The sequence below is a fragment of the Salvelinus fontinalis genome, chromosome 4, assembly GCF_029448725.1.
Source record: "Salvelinus fontinalis isolate EN_2023a chromosome 4, ASM2944872v1, whole genome shotgun sequence".
In the NCBI taxonomy this organism is placed as follows: domain Eukaryota; kingdom Metazoa; phylum Chordata; class Actinopteri; order Salmoniformes; family Salmonidae; genus Salvelinus; species Salvelinus fontinalis.
Window position 1 is genome coordinate 42,218,122 of NC_074668.1, and position 19,424 is coordinate 42,237,545.

General features: G+C 41.9%; 1 protein-coding gene across 1 annotated transcript; it reads right to left on the minus strand.

Moving 5' to 3' along the window:
• Positions 1-8,196: 8,196 nt before the first annotated feature.
• Positions 8,197-18,742, minus strand: LOC129853809 (ELMO domain-containing protein 3-like). The gene is made up of 13 exons (XM_055920223.1): positions 18,679-18,742; positions 17,431-17,938; positions 16,424-16,495; positions 15,558-15,632; positions 14,857-14,926; positions 14,450-14,512; positions 14,236-14,324; positions 13,998-14,121; positions 13,788-13,910; positions 13,530-13,660; positions 13,267-13,343; positions 13,022-13,149; positions 8,197-12,893 (listed from the first exon to the last, which is right to left on the minus strand). The coding sequence occupies exons 2-13, from the start codon at positions 17,464-17,466 to the stop codon at positions 12,655-12,657; spliced, it is 1,227 nt and encodes a 408-aa protein (XP_055776198.1). The 5' UTR covers positions 17,467-17,938; positions 18,679-18,742; the 3' UTR covers positions 8,197-12,654.
• Between the last annotated feature and the right edge of the window lie 682 nt (positions 18,743-19,424).

Genomic DNA, 19,424 nt, shown 5'->3' on the forward strand with positions numbered 1-19,424 from the left:
AAACAATGCCACTTAATGTTTACATACCCTACATTACTCATCTCATATGTATATGTATATACTGTACTCTACATCATCTACTGCATCTTGCCATCTTTATGTAATACATCTATCACTAGCCACTTAAAACTATGCCACTTTATGTTTATATACCCTACATTACTCATGTCATATGTATAGACTGTACTCTATACCATCTACTGCATCTTGCCTGTGCCGTTCTGTACCATCACTCATTCATATATCTTTATGTACATATTCTTTATCCCTTTACACTTGTGTGTATAAGGTAGTAGTTGTGGAATTGTTAGGTTAGATTACTTGTTGGTTATTACTGCATTGTCGGAACTAGAAGCACAAGCATTTCGCTACATTCGCATTAACATCTGCTAACCATGTGTATGTGACAAATACATTTGATTTGATTTATTAGTCTAATTTTTGTATTTATTTTTATATTTATACTCTTTTAAATGTCGTGATTATTTATTTGTGGTGTTCCAAATGTCTGAATAAAAAGTTAGTGCACAATGGTGCTATTTTGTTGTTGTTGGGGGGGGCGCTGAAGTGGGGGTTCGCCCAGGGAGCCATACATCCCCCTTTTTCCTCCAAACATAACGATGGTCATTATGGCCAAACAGTTCTATTTTTGTTTCATCAGACCAGAGGACATTTCTCCAAAAAGTATAATCTTTGTCCCCATGTGCAGTTGCAAACCGTAGTCTGGCTTTTTTATGGCAGTTTTGGAGCAGTGGCTTCTTCCTTACTGAGCAGCCTTTCAGGTTATGTCAATATAGGACTTATTTTACTGTGGATATAGATACTTTTGTACCTGTTTCCTCCAGCATCTTCACAAGGTCATTTGCTGTTGTTCTGGGATTGATTTGCACTTTTCGCACCAAAGTATGTTCATCTCTAGGAGACAGAACGCGTCTCCTTCCTGAGCGGAATGACGGCTGCATGGTCCCATGGTGTTTAAACTTGCATACTATTGTTTGTACAGATGAACGTGGTACCTTTAGGCATTTGGAAATTTCTCCCAAGGATGAACCAGACTTGTGGAGGTCTTGGCTGATTTCTTTTGATTTTCCCATGATGTCAAGCAAAGAGGCCCTGAGTTTGAAGGTAGGCCTTGAAGTACATCCACAGGTACACCTCCAATTGACTCAAATTATGTCAATTAGCCTATCAGAAGCTTCTAAAGCCATGACATAATTTTCTGGAATTTCCAAGCTGTTTAAAAGCACAGTCAACTTAGTGTATGTAAACTTCTGACTCACTGGAATTGTGATACAGTGAATTATAAGTTAAATAATCTGTCTGTAAACAATTGTTGGACAAATGACTTGTGTCATGCACAAAGTAGATGTCCTAATTGTCCTAAAATTAGCCCGGTCTCTCTGGCGGTGTTTACGGCTATCTACTGTCTTTCATGAATATGTGTACATGTCTAGACAATAGTGACCCATCCACTTAGCTAGATGTGGCCGGGGGGTGGTTAAAGCATTTCCTTCACATGACCCATCCATTTAGACAAGTGGGTCGCGTAAGCGTAATCTAATAATGATAAAATATTCATAAAATATTTTTATCTGGACACTTTCTGTTTTTGCAAGTAACCACTTCACTGTAACGTTTACACCTTCTGTCTCCTGTGCATGTGACAAATAAACGTAGATTTTTTTGATATAGCATGTTTAACACATGGCCTCATGTGAATCCTTAAAGAGACAGGTGGAGCTAAGCCTTAAGAGGGTGTGAACGATGCTGATGTAGACAAAGAAGAGCTCTTTAGTAGGTGTACCAAAACATTCAAGGGCCATTTTCTCAAAAGTATGGTTACAAGTTTATCAACTTTCAAAGCAGAATATCTTTCCCATTGTTCCTAAACTGCAGTGTGTGATATACCATTTTGTAGCTCTGAGTATCTACTTTTATCTAATGTAAGAAACACAATTTCAAATTTTTCTACATAAGGCCGAATCAAGGAGGTCAGTCACATATGACTGACCGTGGCAGGTAGCATAGTGGTTAGAGCATTGGACTAGTAACCGAAAGGTTGCAAGATCAAATCCCCGAGCTGACAAGGTAAAAATCTGTCGTTCTGCCCCTGAACAAGGCAGTTAACCCACTGTTCCTAGGCCGTCATTGAAAATAAGAATTTGTTCTTTAACTGACTTGCCTAGTTAAATAAAGGTAAAAAAATAAATGACAACAATACTATGTGTAGTAATCAGGGTCAGGGTGAAATCCATTTAAATGCAGTCAGTTTAGGAGATAAATTGAGTATATACAGTAAGTGTGAGAGACAGGACAGATCAGCTATGCATGAGTTACGGATGTGGGGTGGAGATATACACGCCATCGGGCATGACTAAATGTCTGTACAAAAAGTGCAGGGTTGGGGTCAATTTAGGAACTACACCATTCCAGTGTGGAGAAGATGTTTCAATTTAATAGAGTGGAGTTGAGCCTGATACAAGCCTACACTTCCCTGTCAAAGGGCGCCCTTAAGTGGTGAAGCTACAAAATTACAAGAAAGAAACCCCATCACCTCCAACAATCACTTTTTTTGCGTGAATAGGCAGAATCTTGACAAAACTGGGGGACAGTTGAGAGTGTTTCTAAAACTATCCCCGGAAAAGGTCATACTGTGCACAGTCAATGACAGTTAGCTTCTCCCCAAGGACTGAGATGCCTGTCATCTACTATACGTAATTTCCTGTCACAAACTCCTGTCACGAACTCGGATACCTCCTGCGCCTCGACCTGTTGTTTCGGCCTGTTGTTTCTAAAGTTTTTTTAGTTGTATTTATTTTGCGTCAAAACCTGCTACCAACTAGTATTGTGGAAAATGACATAATTAGTCATGCTATCCAGTGTTTTACGGTTTTAATTATTGTCTCTTGTTATAGGATAGTGCCTCGCTTCTAGTCCTTAGGAAACTTTGCATTATTATTTCTTACATTGTTAGCCCAGTGTTATTACATACAGCCGGGAAGAACTATTGGATATCAGAGCGACGTCAACTTACCAGCACTACGACCAGGAATACAACTTTCCCGAAGCGGATCCTTTGTCCGCACCATCCAGAGGCCGACCCAAAACAACGCAGCCGGAGAAGAAGTTCACGGAGCGTTAGCGTTCTTCTGGTCAGACTTCGGAGGCGCGCACACCACCCACCGCTTCCGAGTATATTACTCCCTAACGTCCCTAGATAACAAGGTCGACGAAATCAGGGCACGGGTTGCATTCCATAGAGACATCAGGGATTGTAACATTCTGTTTCACAGAAACATGGTTATCTCGGGATATGCTATCAGAGTCGGTACAGCCACCTGGATTCTCAGTGCGTCGCACCGACAGTAATAAACATCATGAAGTGCTTTGAGAACTAGTCAATGATCATATCACCTCCACCTTACCTGTCACCCTAGACCCACTTCAATTTGCTTACCGCCCCAATAGGTCCACAGACGATGCAATCGGCATCACACTGCATACTGCCCTATCCCATCTGGACAGGTCCTACATGCTCTATTTTTGTCCCCACTTGGACCACTGTTCAGTAGTGTGGTCAGGTGACACAAAGAGGGAAGAACAAACTATGGGAGGCACACAGTACTACATAGAGCCATGGCTACATGAAATTCTATTCCACGTCAGGTAACTGATGCAAGCAGTAGAATCACATTTAAAAAACATAGAAAATACACCTTATGGAATAGCTGGGACTGTGAAGAGACACACACAGGCACACATACACATATAACACACACTCCACACACGTACACATGGATTTTGTATTGTAGATAGGGTTGCAAAGGGTCGGAAACTTTCTGGGAAATTTCTGGAAATTAAGTTAAGCCCGGGAATTTGGGGAATTTTCCTTAAATTCATCAAAAAAGTTAGCTTATAACAGTAAACCTTTTTTGTGGGATACACATAAGGCAATTCTAGGTCTTGTGGCATATTTTGGTTAAACTATCCCCAATTCAATGGAATTGCAACCCTTTGCATGCACAGTGCATTCTTCCAACACATGTACAGCTGATTCCCAAGATCTTGCACACTAATGAGATGCTATTGAGCCCACACTAGTACACTGTCTGAGCCAAGGACTACATGCTTTCTGGCCAGTTTTGATTACAATACTGGGTGGGGTGAATATATTTTATATGACATAACTAGTAAATAGCAGCCGACAGCAAAGTTTTTTTATTTCACCTTTATTTTACCAGGTAGGCCAGTTGAGAACAAGTTCTCATTGACAACTGCGTCCTGGCCAAGATAAAGCTAAGCAGTGTGACACAAACAACACGGAGATACACATGGAATAAACAAATGTACAGTCAATAACACAATAGAAAAGTCTATATACAGTGTGTACAAATGAAGTAAGATTATGGAGGTAAGGCAATAAATAGGCCATAGTGGCGAAATAATTACAATTGAGCAATTAAACACGGGAGTGATAGATGAGCAGAAGATGAATGTGCAAGTAGAGATACTGGGGTGCAAAGGAGCAAAAACAACAATATGGGGATGAGGTAGTTGGGTGGGCTATTTACAGATGGGCTATGTACAGGTGAAATGATCTGTAAACTGCTCTGACAGCTGATGCTTAAAGTTAGTGAGGGAGATATGAGTCTCCAGCTTCAGTGATTTTTGCAATTCGTTCCAGTCATTGGCAGCAGAGAGCTGGAAGGAAAGGCAGCCAAATGAGGAGGCTTTGGGGGTTACCAGTGAAATATACCTGCTGGAGCGTGTGCTGCTATGGTGACCAGTGAGTAGAGAGCTGAGTAGAGTGTTGGAGGCTATTTTGTAGATGACATCGCCGAAGTCAAGGATCGGTAGAGTAGTCAGTTTTACGAGGGTATGTTTGGCAGCATAAGTGAAGGATGCTTAGTTGCGAAATAGGAAGCCGATTCTAGATTTAATTTTGGATTGGATATGCTTAATATGAGTCTGGAAGGAAAGTTTACAGTCTAACCAGACACCTAGGTATTTGCAGTTGCCCACATATAAAGTGTGTTTAAATAATTTCTAACTTAAAATTTGTTATGGGTTGGGGGCAGTATTTTGACATCTGAATGAGAAGTGTGCACAAAGTAAACTGCCTGTTACTCAGGCCCAGAAGCTAGGATATGCATATTATTGGTAGATTTGGATAGAAAACACTCTAAAGTTTCCAAAACTATTAAAATAATGTCTGTGAGTATAACAGAACTGATATGGCAGGCAGAAACCTGAGGAAAATCCATCCAGGAAGTGGGATATTTTTGATGTGTGTAGTTTTCAATTGAATGTCTATACAGTATGTAATGTGTTAGGACCCAGATTGCAGTTCCTATGGCTTCCACTAGATGTCAACAGTCCTTAGACATTGTTTCAGGCTTGTTTTCTGAAAAATTAGGAAGAATGAGACCATTTTGTAAGTGGACTGTAGAATAAAGCAGAGCTATTTTGCGCGCGTGACCGATTGCGCGGCCTTCATTGTTTTTCCTTTCTATTGAATACGCTATTGTCCGATTGAAATATTATCATTTATTTAGACAATAGACAACCTGAGGATTAATTATAAACATCGTTTGACATGTTTTGACGAACTTTAACGGTACTATTAGGATGAATTTGTCTGCATGTTGTGACCGCCATTGAGCCAGTGGATTACTGAACAAAACGCGCCAACAAAACGGAGTTATTGGGAAATAAAGAGGGACTTTATCGAACAAAACAAACATTTATTGTGTAACAGGGACTCTTGTGACTGCAACCAGATGAGGATCATCAAAGGTAAGTGATTCATTTTATCGCTATTTCTGACTTTCGTGACTCCTCTACTTGGCTTGAAAATGTTTGTATGCTTTTGTAAGCGGGGCGCAGTCCTCAGATAATTGCATGGTATGCTTTCGCCGTAAAGCTTTTTTAAAATCTGACACAGCGGCTGGATTAACAAGAAATTAATCTTTAAACCGATGTATAACACTTGTATCTTTTATGAATGTTTATTATGAGTATTTCTGTAATTTTGAATTTGGCGCTCTGCAATTTCACCAGATGTTGTCGAGGTGGGTCGCTAGTGGAACGCCTGCGCCAGAGAGGTTAATTCACCTGTTTCCATACATGTGTCATTTTAAAACATTTATCTTACAAAGATGTTTAATCTAACTGCTTAACTATTTATCAGTACATGGAATTGTATTTGTTTTTTTTTACTAATTTCTTTCTAATCTTTATAGGAAAATGCCACTGGCACTATTTGATGTGTGGAGACATTTCACTGCAGCTAATGTAGAAGGAAAAGCTGTGTATATTTGCAAATACTGTGCCAAATCATATGTGAAGAATGCAACAAAGATGCAAAATCATCTGGCCAAGTGCATAAAGTTGCTCACAGGCAATGTGTATTGGAAGAGATTTCTGAATGTTCTTCGCCCAGCAATACACCCCTCCAACCAGACATGCTTTATCTACTCATTTGCTGGATGCAGAGCTCAACAGAGTTCAAGTGAAGGTCAAGCAAATCATAGAGAAAGCAGACTGTATTGCAATCATCTCTGATGGGTGGTTGAATGTTCGTTGACAAGGAATAATTAACTACATGATCTCCACCACTCTACCAGTATTCTACAAGAGTGCAGACACAAGGGACAACAGACACACCGGTCTCTACATTGCAGATGAGCTGAAGGCAGTCATCAATGACCTTGGACCACAGAAGGTATTTGCACTGGTGACAAACAATGCTACGAACATGAAGGCTGCTTGGTCGAAAGTAGAGTCCTACCCTCATATCACACCCATTGGCTGTGCTGCTCATGCATTAAATCTGCTCCTCAAGGACGTCATTGTGCTGAAAATAATGGATACACTACAAGAGAGCCAAGGAAATGGTTAGGTATGTGAAGGGTCATCAAGTTATAGCAGCAATCTACCTCACAAAGTAAAGTGAGAAGAATAAGAGCACCACATTGAAGCGGCCCAGCAACACCAGTTGGGATGGTGTTGTCATCATGTTTGAGTCTCCTGGAGGGGAAAGAGTCTCTCCAAGAAATGGCCATATCACAGTCTGTCGATATGGACAGCCCCATCAAGATGATGTATTTTGGGAGAGTGGTAAGCAACCTGAAACCTATAGCAGTAGCAATTGCACGGATTGAGGGAGACAATGCCATCCTATCTGATGTTCAGACTCTGCTTGCAGATGTAAGAGAAGAAATCCACACTGCCCTGCCCACTTCACTGTTGCTCCAAGCAGAGGAAACTGCAGTTCTGAAATACATAAAAAAGCGTGAAGACTTATGCCTGAAGCCCATACACGCCGCAGTGTACATGTTGGACCCCAAGTATGCTGGCAAGAGCATCCTGTCTGGTGCAGATATCAACAAGGCCAATGGTGTCATCACTACCGTGTCTCGCATCCTTGGCCTGGATGAGGGCAAGGTTCTTGCCAGTCTGGCAAAGTACACTTCCAAGCAAGGGCTTTGGGATGGAGATGCAATATGGCAGTAGTGCCAACATATCTCATCAGCCACTTGGTGGAAGGGACAGTGGATCTGAGGCTCTTCTCCTGTTGCCTCCATAATCCTCCAAATCCTACCAACATCAGCCGCCTCAGAGCGCAACTGGTCCTTGTTTGGGAACACACACACCAAAGCACGCAACAGGCTGACCAATACAAGGGTTGAAAAATTGGTGGCCATCCGGGCAAATTTTAGGCTTTTGTGCCTGACGAGCCATCCTCAACAAGGTTGGAAAGTAACAGTGAAGATGAGGCCTCAAAGTCTGATGTTCAAGAGGTGGATATTGAGGAGGTCCAGGGAGAAGACATGGAAGCCTGAGAGGAAGACAACCAAAGCTTTAGTTGAGTCAACTCATTTAATTAAAGTTAAATTCGTAACCATTTTTTAAATAATTTTATTTATTTTGGAAGGATTTAATCATTTGCAATTATGTAAACTTATAAAGGTAAAAGGTTTATGTTTCTGTCTCCATATGATATGGTAAATATATCCGATGCAAAAAAACATCTACATATAAATGGTATTAATATTAATTCCCATATATTCCCGTTAAGAAACAGAAAGTTTCCACCTCTGAATATTCCCCAAAATGTGCAACCCTAAATGGGGATCCTTAATAAATACAAATACAAGAATAATCACCGCAGCACAAAGAAAGAAAGCAAATAACTGTTTTCAATTGCATTTATTTAGGTTTCTCCATACATTTTACTGTACAACAGCACATATTTCTGAAATAACTCTCATTATAAAATAGGGCATCTACAATTAAGGTACAGTCATAAAATGCTTTCAGGGAAAAAAGACGACAAAAGCAACAGTAGAACATCTTCATTTAAAGCGCAGGGGATTCAGGAAATGATTTGTTGTCGACAAAGCAGAGATTCAGACCACTCATTTCAGAGTACTTTGCATCCTGCTTAAGACCCATTTTCTCTTGGTTTTGAACTGAGATCTAACTGTTGAAAACAAAATATGACATAACTGGTGCAAATTTCAAGCCAAACCTTGATTTAGGACTGCAAATCAAATTTGGAGAAGCACAATTCTTCCGTACGATCAGAAACTAATATCATTGTTATTTCTCAGGTTTTTTCCTGACATGGTCAAAGGTGGGAACAATCACTAATACACACAAGAAAGTGGATACAGTCGAAGCGACAAGTAAATTAGCTTATCATTAACATTGTCAACATCAGTAATGATTGTTCAAAAATCCATTAGCTTTTTTTCAGCTTGACTGCAGATCCACTCTATGTGGATCTAAGCATGTGGTTGGGCCTATAGTAAGCCTGTGTCATTTGAAATAAAGTACATAGACCTACCAGCTTCAGTGTTAGTTCACTAGTGTTTCAGGTGTGGAATATACATGCCATTTGACATCCAAGCTGTGTATGAGGGAGTGTGTATAACTAAGGAAAGAGAAAAGATACAATCTGCCATTATATGAAGTGAGAAGCCATTGTCCTTAACAGACATTCAAAGAAGAGAAAGAGAAGATCTGTCTGAAGTCTTGAGGTAAGCAATGTGTTTCAATAGAACGCCCTACTGACAATCATATAGTTACAATCACCTTCTGTACAAACTTCCTGATTCACACACTGAACTGAAACAAGTCCCTCTGCTAAAATAAAACAAAAAATAACAACTTTATGTGTATCTTCACGATCTGAAATGCAGGTTCAGTTAAATTATTGACGGGGTGGCAGGTAGCCTAGTGGTTAGAGCGCTGGGCCAGTAACCGAAAGGTTTCTGGATCGAATCCCCGAGCCGACAAGGTAAAAATCTGTTGTTCTGCCCCTGAACAAGGCAGTTAACCCACTGTTCCCCGGTAGGCTGCCATTGTAAATAAGAATTTGTTCTTAACTGACTTGCCTTTTTAAATAAATAAAAAATATATAAAATTGACTTTAGTCCATTATTTCAGATTAAAGAGGGCTATGATGAGATTATGGCTACAAAGAGATATTGAGTAGAGCCCTGTTCCTTTAAGCAGGTTTGAAAACACAACACAGACAAGGCATAATATTCAGCCACCTAGCAACACTCACACTGTACACACCTCCAACATTCTAGAAGAGTGCAAATTTTGCTGAAAAAAAAAAAACACATACGCTTGGCAAAATAATGAGCACAAATTCCTTTTTTTTCTTCTTTTTTTTTTTTAAAATAAGGGGTAATGTGCTTGGAAATAACCCAATAAAACAAGGTAGGCTATGTATAGGAGCTGATAATGTCCACGTTTATAGATGTTTATATAATGTGTATACTTTAGAATGAGTTGAATGGTTTTGTGTTACCTCAAAGGAGATAACCCCTGACACAGTGATACATCCAATTTTATAGGCTTCCCTTAGAGGGTAACATGACATCCTCTGGGCGAGCAGACACAATAGAACCATCTGGAACACAAGCAGCATCCTACTCACAGAATGACATCACTGTAATTCTACAGTATGGTTCAATTGACCCCCTCCTACTTGTTCTGCTTTCAGAGCAGAAGACAAATATCATATTTAAGAACAAGCTACCGAAGATCTACAAGTACCTCAAAAACATTCATCCACTGAGTAGCTCCACTAATGAGATGTGTGTGTCTCTTGTAGAAGGGGGGGGGGGGGGGTGAATGTCCTATAGTAACAGCTTGAACACTCACTGACACCAAAGACTGTAAATGAGACATGACCAAGAGCAACAAATTCTATAAGGAAGGTAAAACAACAAGGATGCTATCGGATGCTACAGTACTAGTGCTACCTGAACATGCTACTGATTGAGACTGCAGAGCTATGCTCCCCTGCCATACTGTACCATTCCCCACAAACACAAGCACACACACCCTGAAATAAGGAAGGATTCCCCTCATCATACAACACTATTATTACTGATTATCCATGACAGAATTGGGATTGCATACGGTACACCTTCTTAGAGACACCCTTCACTGTTATCATCACTATCAGCATATCATTTAAAAGGAGTAAATCCTCCCAAATGTTTCTCATCATAACAATACCACGTTGTCTACGGACACCCTAACCTTTAGCTCATTCTAGATATCCATGAGATTAGCTAAATGTGTAATTTGTGTGCACTATCCATTTAGCCAGATAACCCACAGACGATTGCACTGGTCAAACAACTCCAGTTGGATGCTCTATAACGGAATGTATGTAGAAAGCTTCCAGCAGACTTCAATCACTAGTCTGACTAAACCAGCCCACCAAACACACTCTGCTACTCCATGGCTAGTCAACTGTTGGCTTGACTGACCTGTCTAAATGCTCATCTCAAATGAAACCATTTTTTATTATGCAATACACTACTTTTGACCAGAGAAACACAGGGCATATGATCGAAAGTAGAACATTATATAGGGACTACTAAAACATTATATTTGAGACGAAGGCTAAATCCCAGTTCAGATACAACAGCCGACATGAGACGAGATAACAAGTAGCTAATTTTAGAACGTTGTACAACAGCTGACGAAAGGGACAATCAGATCAAGACGAGAAGCGCAGTCGACACCTTTTCCACAGTAACAGTGCCTCTTTATAATGACGTGATGAAACTTTGAAACGAAGTTGCCACTTGTAGCAAACGAGTGTCCTAAAATACATGCACCAAATACAGGGTACACTTTATGACTTGTCAGATAAATACTGTATAAGCAAGCAAGGCTAGCTACGTGCAGCAACAAAACTAGCTAATTGTCTGAACACAGAACGTTAGCGCACTTTTCTCTGATTTTTGTCTAAAGCTTTGACATGTAACATAGAATCTTGGAAACTGCAGCCGACGACCTGAGACGTTCTAAAACGACACCGTTCATATCAAACAAACTTAGTTCTAAAACTCCTTAAAAGGTACTCAGCGGTATGACGTAGATGCAGAAAGTAAACAGCATAGTGGGTAAATTTCCGCAACAACTTGACGCAATGAGGCTCAATTTCTCCGTTGTTTTGGTCCTGTGGCAGCCACACACCTGAAGCGAACCTGTGCGCATGCGCAGATCGTGGCGGTGGTGAGAGCGAAGTCTTGAAGTCTTGAAGTCGTTGCTGCACGTGGCAATGTAATTTCGCTGAGTTCACCTTAAAGACAGTTGCTTCGCGTCTCATTATGTATTTGAACTGGGCTTAACAATTCTAACCCTCATCCTGAGTTTCTTAGCATATTAAGTTCCTCTCACTTTTATAAATACCATCAAGTACTATATCCATATAATATCATTTCATATACAGTATAATCTCATCTATTGTCATGACAGCTATCCCTTTGGAAAGGACTAAAATAGTTTTTAAATTATTAAAAAATATATCCCCCATACAATAGGGGGGCTCTGGGCCTATTCAACCTGCACTGGGAGATGGAGACAATAACCATCGGAGCCCACAGACCCACCACACACATAAGCCTGACTACACACACAAACACATTACTCACTGTTCCAACTCCCTATAGCCAACACAGACCTTTACCTCCATACCCAGCACGCACACACAAACACACCCAGGCTTGGTTCTGCTGACAGTAGAAAACAGACATACACACTATGGCTTTCCAGATCTCTACTAGGGCCGTATAGACAGATCGGTGCCCTGGGGCTTGGCAGCTATTCAATAAACCAAGGGTGGGCATTCTTACTCTGCAGGCTTTGGCTCCAGCCAAGCTGAAACACACCTGATTCGACTTATCAACGCCTTGATTAAAGACTATGATTGGATGATTAGTAGAAGAATCAGGTGCGTCCTTGTATGGTAAAATTGCCTGTCCCTGCACTAGACCCAGAGAAAACGCTAATATTTCATTCACTCTCTCGTCCTCTTTAATGACATCTTCTATTCATCCATCAGTCCCATGTCTGTGATTTAGTGTTATCTAACCGCCACGCCATGTACTTCTGTTGGGAGAAAAGGGATCCCATTCAAAATGATCTGAGAGCAGCTTTAAAGCATCAATGGGTATGTACCACAAAGTAGTGGGGTCAGGGTTTGGTGGGGTCCTCATTCTCTTTCTGTCTCACACACACACACACAAACAGACACACACTCTCTCTTTCCAGCTCAGACTAGTCTAGCTGTACTCACATAGTCCTTTTCACTCTCAGTCTATCTCTCCCTATGTCTCAGATGAGCCTGGCCTCTCCCTCCATGTCTGGGGTCAGCTCACACACTCCAGTGAAGTGCATCTCCTTGCCCCTGGTTCCCTCAGACCTGGCCCCTCTCTCCCCCAGGCAGGGTGAGGGTTGCTGGGCCGTGGGGTCTGGGGAGGCCCGGGGGGCGCCGCCCGACTTTCTCTCCCTCAGGAAGACGTCAAGCCGACGCAGCATCTGCTTGGGGTTCTTTTTGGCAAACAGCTCCACTTCTGGAGGGGAGCAGAGACACAGTGGATGTCAAGGATGTGATTGTGTTACAAAGGGATGTTGTTAATAATGACATGATACTGAAACAACTGGGCTTTGTTAAGCCTTGGGTAAAAACACAGAGAGTTACCTTTGAGGACAAAGCCAGAGTCAGAGATAGTCTTCTGCTGGCTCTTCCAAAGCTGGTAGAGGTGCAGGAACGTGGCAACATAGAACTCATTCAACACACCCACTACCTGCTGTCGACGGTTACACTCCCTGGAAGACCACACACACAAAAGTGAGGACATCTTGTAAGCAAGTGACTAGGCTCTTGTGAGTTTCTGTCAAGCCAATGTGTCTGTCTGTCGTAGAGCAGCAATGCAGGACACTTACTTGGAGAGGGCCTCTTCTCTGAGTGCATGCAGGGCGATACGGGTCATGTTGATGGACATCACACAGAACGGAAAGTTCTGGAGAAAGATTAGGCAGAAAGAGTAGAAACCAAATGGGATATGTAAATAGAAAGACTATTCAAGTAGCCAGGCACACATTACACAGATGTCCCTACTTGCCTTAATCTGAATAGTTTGTGGCCAGTGTGTGTGTGTGTGTGTGTGTGTGTGTGTGTGTGTGTGTGTGTGTGTGTGTGTATGTACCTGTGTAGGGTGTTGGGACAGCTTGTAGATGTCTCTGGCTAGAGGCAGAGTCTCAGGGTCCATCACCAGGTACAGGGTGTGCATCAGCCCCAGGAAACCTGTACCACGCAGGTCTGTGGCTGGGTCCGTACCTACACACAGACACTCATCATTTCAGTGTTTTGTTCATTTCTTCATAGCAATATAATCTTATCACACTTTTCATCTCAGTGTGAGAGCGGCATCTAATGAAGTATAGATGCAGAAGACGTCTCTCACCTTGAAAGCCCACATTCTCCCAGTGGGTGCCGAACCGAGGACAGTCCTGCTTGCTGCCTGTCAGCCTCTTATAGATGGTCTGTAGAACACGCATGTGTACAGCCTGACTGTTATCCAAAGAACCTACAGAGAGGAACACACACACACAATCAGCCTCTTATCGTCTGCAAAACGTCTCTCCCGCTCTCTCATTCAAACACACACACTTACACTGTGCGATGGCGAAGACCAGGTCCCTCTCCTCCAGTAGTTCTCGGTGAATTCGCGGCGGGCCGAACAGGAAGTGTGTGATAGCGGCCACACCCGTTCTACGGATGGTGGGCTGGATGTTCTTCTACAGAGAGATAAGGGACAAAAAGCAAACTGACATTTTTTTTCGTAATGATGAGAGTGAGACTCTACAATGCAGTCCTAAAACCCCCAGACACAGAAAGACCCACATTCTTACCAGCACCTCGCCAAGGTCTGTGGTCTGGAAGTGCTGCAACGCCTCATTAAAGGAGATGAGAGGAGTAGGACTGGACTCCTCACTGACCACTGGAGACACACAGGACAATAACACACTTCAACAGATTCGTATACAACTCAGAATGGAGGAGTAATACATCACAGCTTTCAGGCAGCCAGGGAATAGGTAGATGTTGCTCCTAACAACAACTCACCTGGTTGGATACTCTCTAGAGCCTCCCACTCCTCTCGAGCCTGCTCCACCTCCGCACTCTCCTCTGCAAACACACACATACACACTGTTGAGAAACAAATCCATCACACACACACACACACACACACACACACACACACACACACGCACACACGTGAGGAATAATCGTTCAGTCATGGTGCTTTGGTCCCACCACCTCTCCAGTTAATTTTCAATCTGAACGACACCTTCTCCCCCTCTACGCCATGACACCCTCATTTCATACCCTGCCCCTCCTCCTCTTCTTCATCCCTTCACCCTCCCATAGCCGACTGGGGGGGGGGGGGGGGCTGCTAGGGTTGCCTGGTAGCTAGGATACATGGTTGTTCCTTTGGGAAGAGGGGCCACTGTGAGTGTATTGTGTCTTACCTTCAGTCTTGGGTTGATCTCCCCCTGTAGCCAGGGACTGCAGAAGGCCATTCTGCTTCAGAGCTGAAATCTAGACAAATCACAAAAACATTAAGGACACCCACTCCTTCCATGACATAGACTGACTAGGTGAATGCAGATGAAAGCTATGATCCATTACCGACTTGTTAAATCCACTTCAAATCATGAAGGGGGGGGACAGGATAAAGAAGGATTTTTTTAAGCCTTGAGACAATTGAAACATGGAATGTGTATGTGTGCCATTCAGAGGGTGAATGGGCAAGACAAAAGATTTAAGTGCCTTTGAACAGGGTATGGTAGTAGGTGCCAGGTGCACCAGTTTGTGTCAAGAACTGCAACGCTGCTGGGTTTTTCACGCTGAACTGTTTCCCCGTGTGTATCAAGAATGGTCCAACAGCCAAAGGACATCCAGCGAACTTGACAACTGTGGAAAGCATTGGAGTCAACATGGGCCAGCATGTCTATGGAACGCTTTAGACACCTTATAGTCTAAGCCCCGACGAAATTAGTCTGTTCTGAAGGCAAAAGCAGGGGGTGCAACTAAATATTAGGAAGGTTTTCCTAATGTTTGGTATACTCAGTGTATCTGTAAACACACCATTTAAAAAAGAAAAGAACAGTGGGGTCAGTTCCCTTTCCTGTAATGTCTTTGACATGAGGTCCAGTATAGAGCAACTCACTGGCAGAGACTTGAGCAGTGAACTGCCATTGGCGTGCTCTTTGACACTATGACCTGGAGTCAGTCCATTAATCACCTGGGAATACAGAAACACAACAGGTTACACAATGCCAGTGGTGGAAAGTACTTAGGTAAAAATACTTAAAAGTACTAAAGTCATTCTTTTGGGGTATCTATACTTTACTTTGCTATTATTATTTTTTTACAACTTTTACTTTCACTTCACTACATTCCTAAAGAAAACAATATACTTTTTACTCTATTCATTTTCCCTGACATCAAAAATACTCGTTACATTTTGAGTGCTTGGCAGGACAGGAAAAAGGTCCAATTCACGCACTTCTCAAGAAAACATCCCTGGTCATACCTATTGCCTCCTATCTGGCGGACTCACTAAACACAAATGCGTTGTTTGTAAATTATATCTGAGTGGTGGAGTGTGCCCCTGGCTATCCGTAAATAAATAAAAAACAAGAAAATGGTGCTGTCTGGTTTGCTTAATATAAGAAATTTGAAATGATTTAATGCTTACTTTCACTTCTGATTCTTCAGTATATTTTAGAAATTACATTTACTTTTGATACTTAAGTATATTTAAAGCCAAGTACTTTTAGACTTTTACTCAAGTAGTATTTTACTGGGTGACTTTCACTTGAGTCATTTTCTATTAAGGTATCTTTACTTTTACTCAAGTATGACAATTGGGTACTTTTTCCACCACTGCACAATGCAACATAGAACAGCAGGACCAACAAGCTACCAGTCTATACTAATGATAACAGAAGAGGTATACAGAAATTCCTGCTTAATAAAAATGTTTAAACAAACATCTCTGAAAGGGAACCTATGGTTGGTTGTTGTACTCACAGGTTTGTGGTTAGAGTGGCCATTGGTTAGCTCCTCTGTCTCTTTACATTCATGGGACACACCATTCAGACCCTGAGAGGAGGGGGACAGACCGAGAGGCATCATCAGACACAGCCAGGGTAGCATGTAAGAACAGGAAGAAAGGGGGCAGGAACATCTCTGTGGAATGAGATGCAGCTAAGGATCAGGTGGTTGCCCCCTCACCTGACCTGGGGTGTATTTATTAGTCTGATTCCGTTGCAAAACGTTTGGTCGGTTGCTAAATGTTTTGCGACTTAAAACGTTTACTCCAAACCGAAAACGTTTTGCTACGAAAACGAGTTTCTCTATTGGACAGATTCTGGTAGGTCCCTCCCCATTTCGTTCCGTTTGTGTCCATTTGGTTCCTATAGTAAATGGATTCCGTTGCAAAACAGAGACCAAACGTTTTGCAACAGAATCCAAATAATGAATCCACCCCTGGCAGGATGGTACAGTGCCAGTGCAGACACAGCAGAGAAAGAGAACTGTTAGGCTACTTTGTGGTGGAAACCTTTTATTTCCCCATGTGAACACTTTGGAGGGGAAGCTGCTTCATTACTTCCTCCTCCACTCACTAACACAATGGGGATTAAAAACAGGAGGGAGAGATGGAAATTCAGCTAAGCACCACACATTTCACGGTCAATAGTCAGAAAAACTGTCTAATGGATGTGTCTACAGTACTATAAGGTTGTACCTTCAGGCAAATAGATCTGTTAGTGCAGCAAGTCTCATGGTGCAATCTGATTGAATACCACCACACCCACATTGTCTAACCCTGTGATGGTATCACGCAGACAGTATACAGTTAACATGTGTACAGAACAGGCCATAAGGTCAAAATGTTGATTTGGAACTTGACTGATGTCTGTTGACTGATACTGTTCCATTTCATTGTATACAGCTGATGCGACTGTTAATCACATAGTTTACACACAGTTTAAACTACTTCAAAAGGTTAGACTATTCAAGGTTAAAATACCTACCTCCGTGTGTGATGTGACACCGCTGTCCTCTTCCATGGCATGAGTGTGTGAGTCTATGTATGTGTGAGTGGGTAATCCCTGTTCTTTAAAGCCTAATTTCTCAGACTAAGGTGGCCAAAAGTGCTATTGGGAAGACCCTCATGTTGTCTGTTGTGTCCCTTTCCACAACTACTGCTTTTCAAACTTCTCCTTCCTTCCTCTCTCTTGGTCCAGACTAGAGTCAACAGGTTGATCTCATTGAATTCAATTGTTGTGCATCCTGCCCCATTAGAGGGGCTACAGGGCTGGGTATGGACACTGCTGGTCTGGTATGGCCTCTTTCTTTCCCAGCCGCTTCATTGCTTTGACACTCAATGTTGGCACCTCACATCCACGATGTAACAATGTTCAAACCCAGGTGGGGCGAGTCTTGAAGCCTTGCAGAGTTGGAGTGGGCCTTCTCCTTGACAGGATCTAACCAATAGGGGGCACTCATGCCATGCTATGTCAAACTGGTTGTCATGGATATCTGCAATTTGGGGCAGAAAAATAAGGTGGGTAACTAGCTAGCTTGCTCACAAATAAAATGTCAAAAGCATAATAATTATTAATGAACACAAACTGATCAATTGTCTATTTCAAATTCTTTGGAAAAAGTATCCAAACCAAACTCATTGAATGATTAGCTAACGTTAGCTAGCTACAGTACATAGCTAGAACCGTTATTAAGCTGTCAAACTAGGCTCACCAAATGGTAACGTGATACCGAAGACCCACTCACAGCCTACAAAAAAAATCTAAAAACTTCAATGTACAATCTGAAACGTGATTAACGTTACCGGTAACTTAACTGAGAACATTAGCTAACTACCGGTACGTTAGCAAGCTAGCTACGTGAGCTGACAGGCTACTGCTAGCTAGTCTAACTTACTGTACATTCAGTTAGCACTGGCTAGCTATCTACATCATGAATGCGTTTTTTTGTTGCATAACATTTGTGCTCAGAAGACAGTCAACATCAGTGGCTCTGAAGAACTGTCATCCAGCAAGCTAACATTAGCTAGCGAACTCTAAATCTAAGCTAAGTTAGCCTAGTTAGCAAGCTACATATTTTTTCACAAGCCAACCACTAGTTTAACTACTCGCCTTCTGGAAACTGTCAAAACATTTTCGGATTTGTTTTATTTCTCTCTATTTCTTAAACATTCATCTCACAGCAGCGATTATCTATATAATAGTTAAATATGGTTTAATACAGTTTATTTTTACCTCAGTTTCACTCCCTCCAATCTCAGTTTCCCTTCCCCCTTTCTACAGTTAACTTCAAGTGGATTCTGGGAATTGTGGTTTCCTGCCCTGCCTAAACTGCCTATGCTGGACGGTTCCTTTTCGATTACGTCATGGCTAAAGCAAAGCCAGTGATACATTTCCCAGAATGGACCTTAATTGTACTGGACAATGCAAATCGATGGTATAGTAAACTGTTTATGGTAATATAAACACGTGTATATAACCACAATGCACCTGTCCTGTAAAGTGGCCTGAAAAATGGTATGTGTAGGTGTGCGCTGAGGCCATGGTTGTGATCGGATGCTGTACAGGTCAGAGGAGGTCAGAATGATGTGAACTTACTCACTGTACTCTATACCTTTGTTGACGCAAAGTAGAAAAATAACACGTTTATGACTCTAATTTCATGTCTTCACGGTCCATCCCTCAAACCCCCATAGAGACATCTGGCATTTAACACAAACTGACATATTTGACCGCTCTGCATTGGTTTCCCATTGGCACAGATCTAGAGTCAGGTTAACCACACCCAATCACAAAACTGTCCAGCACCTGGACCAGGGCACATTTTATTCATTGGTTGACTGCACATTCACATGCTCTTCCGCTTTTAAATTTGAAGGGGGAAAAAATACGTAAAATGAGAAGTTTAACATTGCGCCAAAACATTACGATTTGCGCTACATGCGGTTAGTTCACCAGTGTGTTTACAGTTATCCAATGGT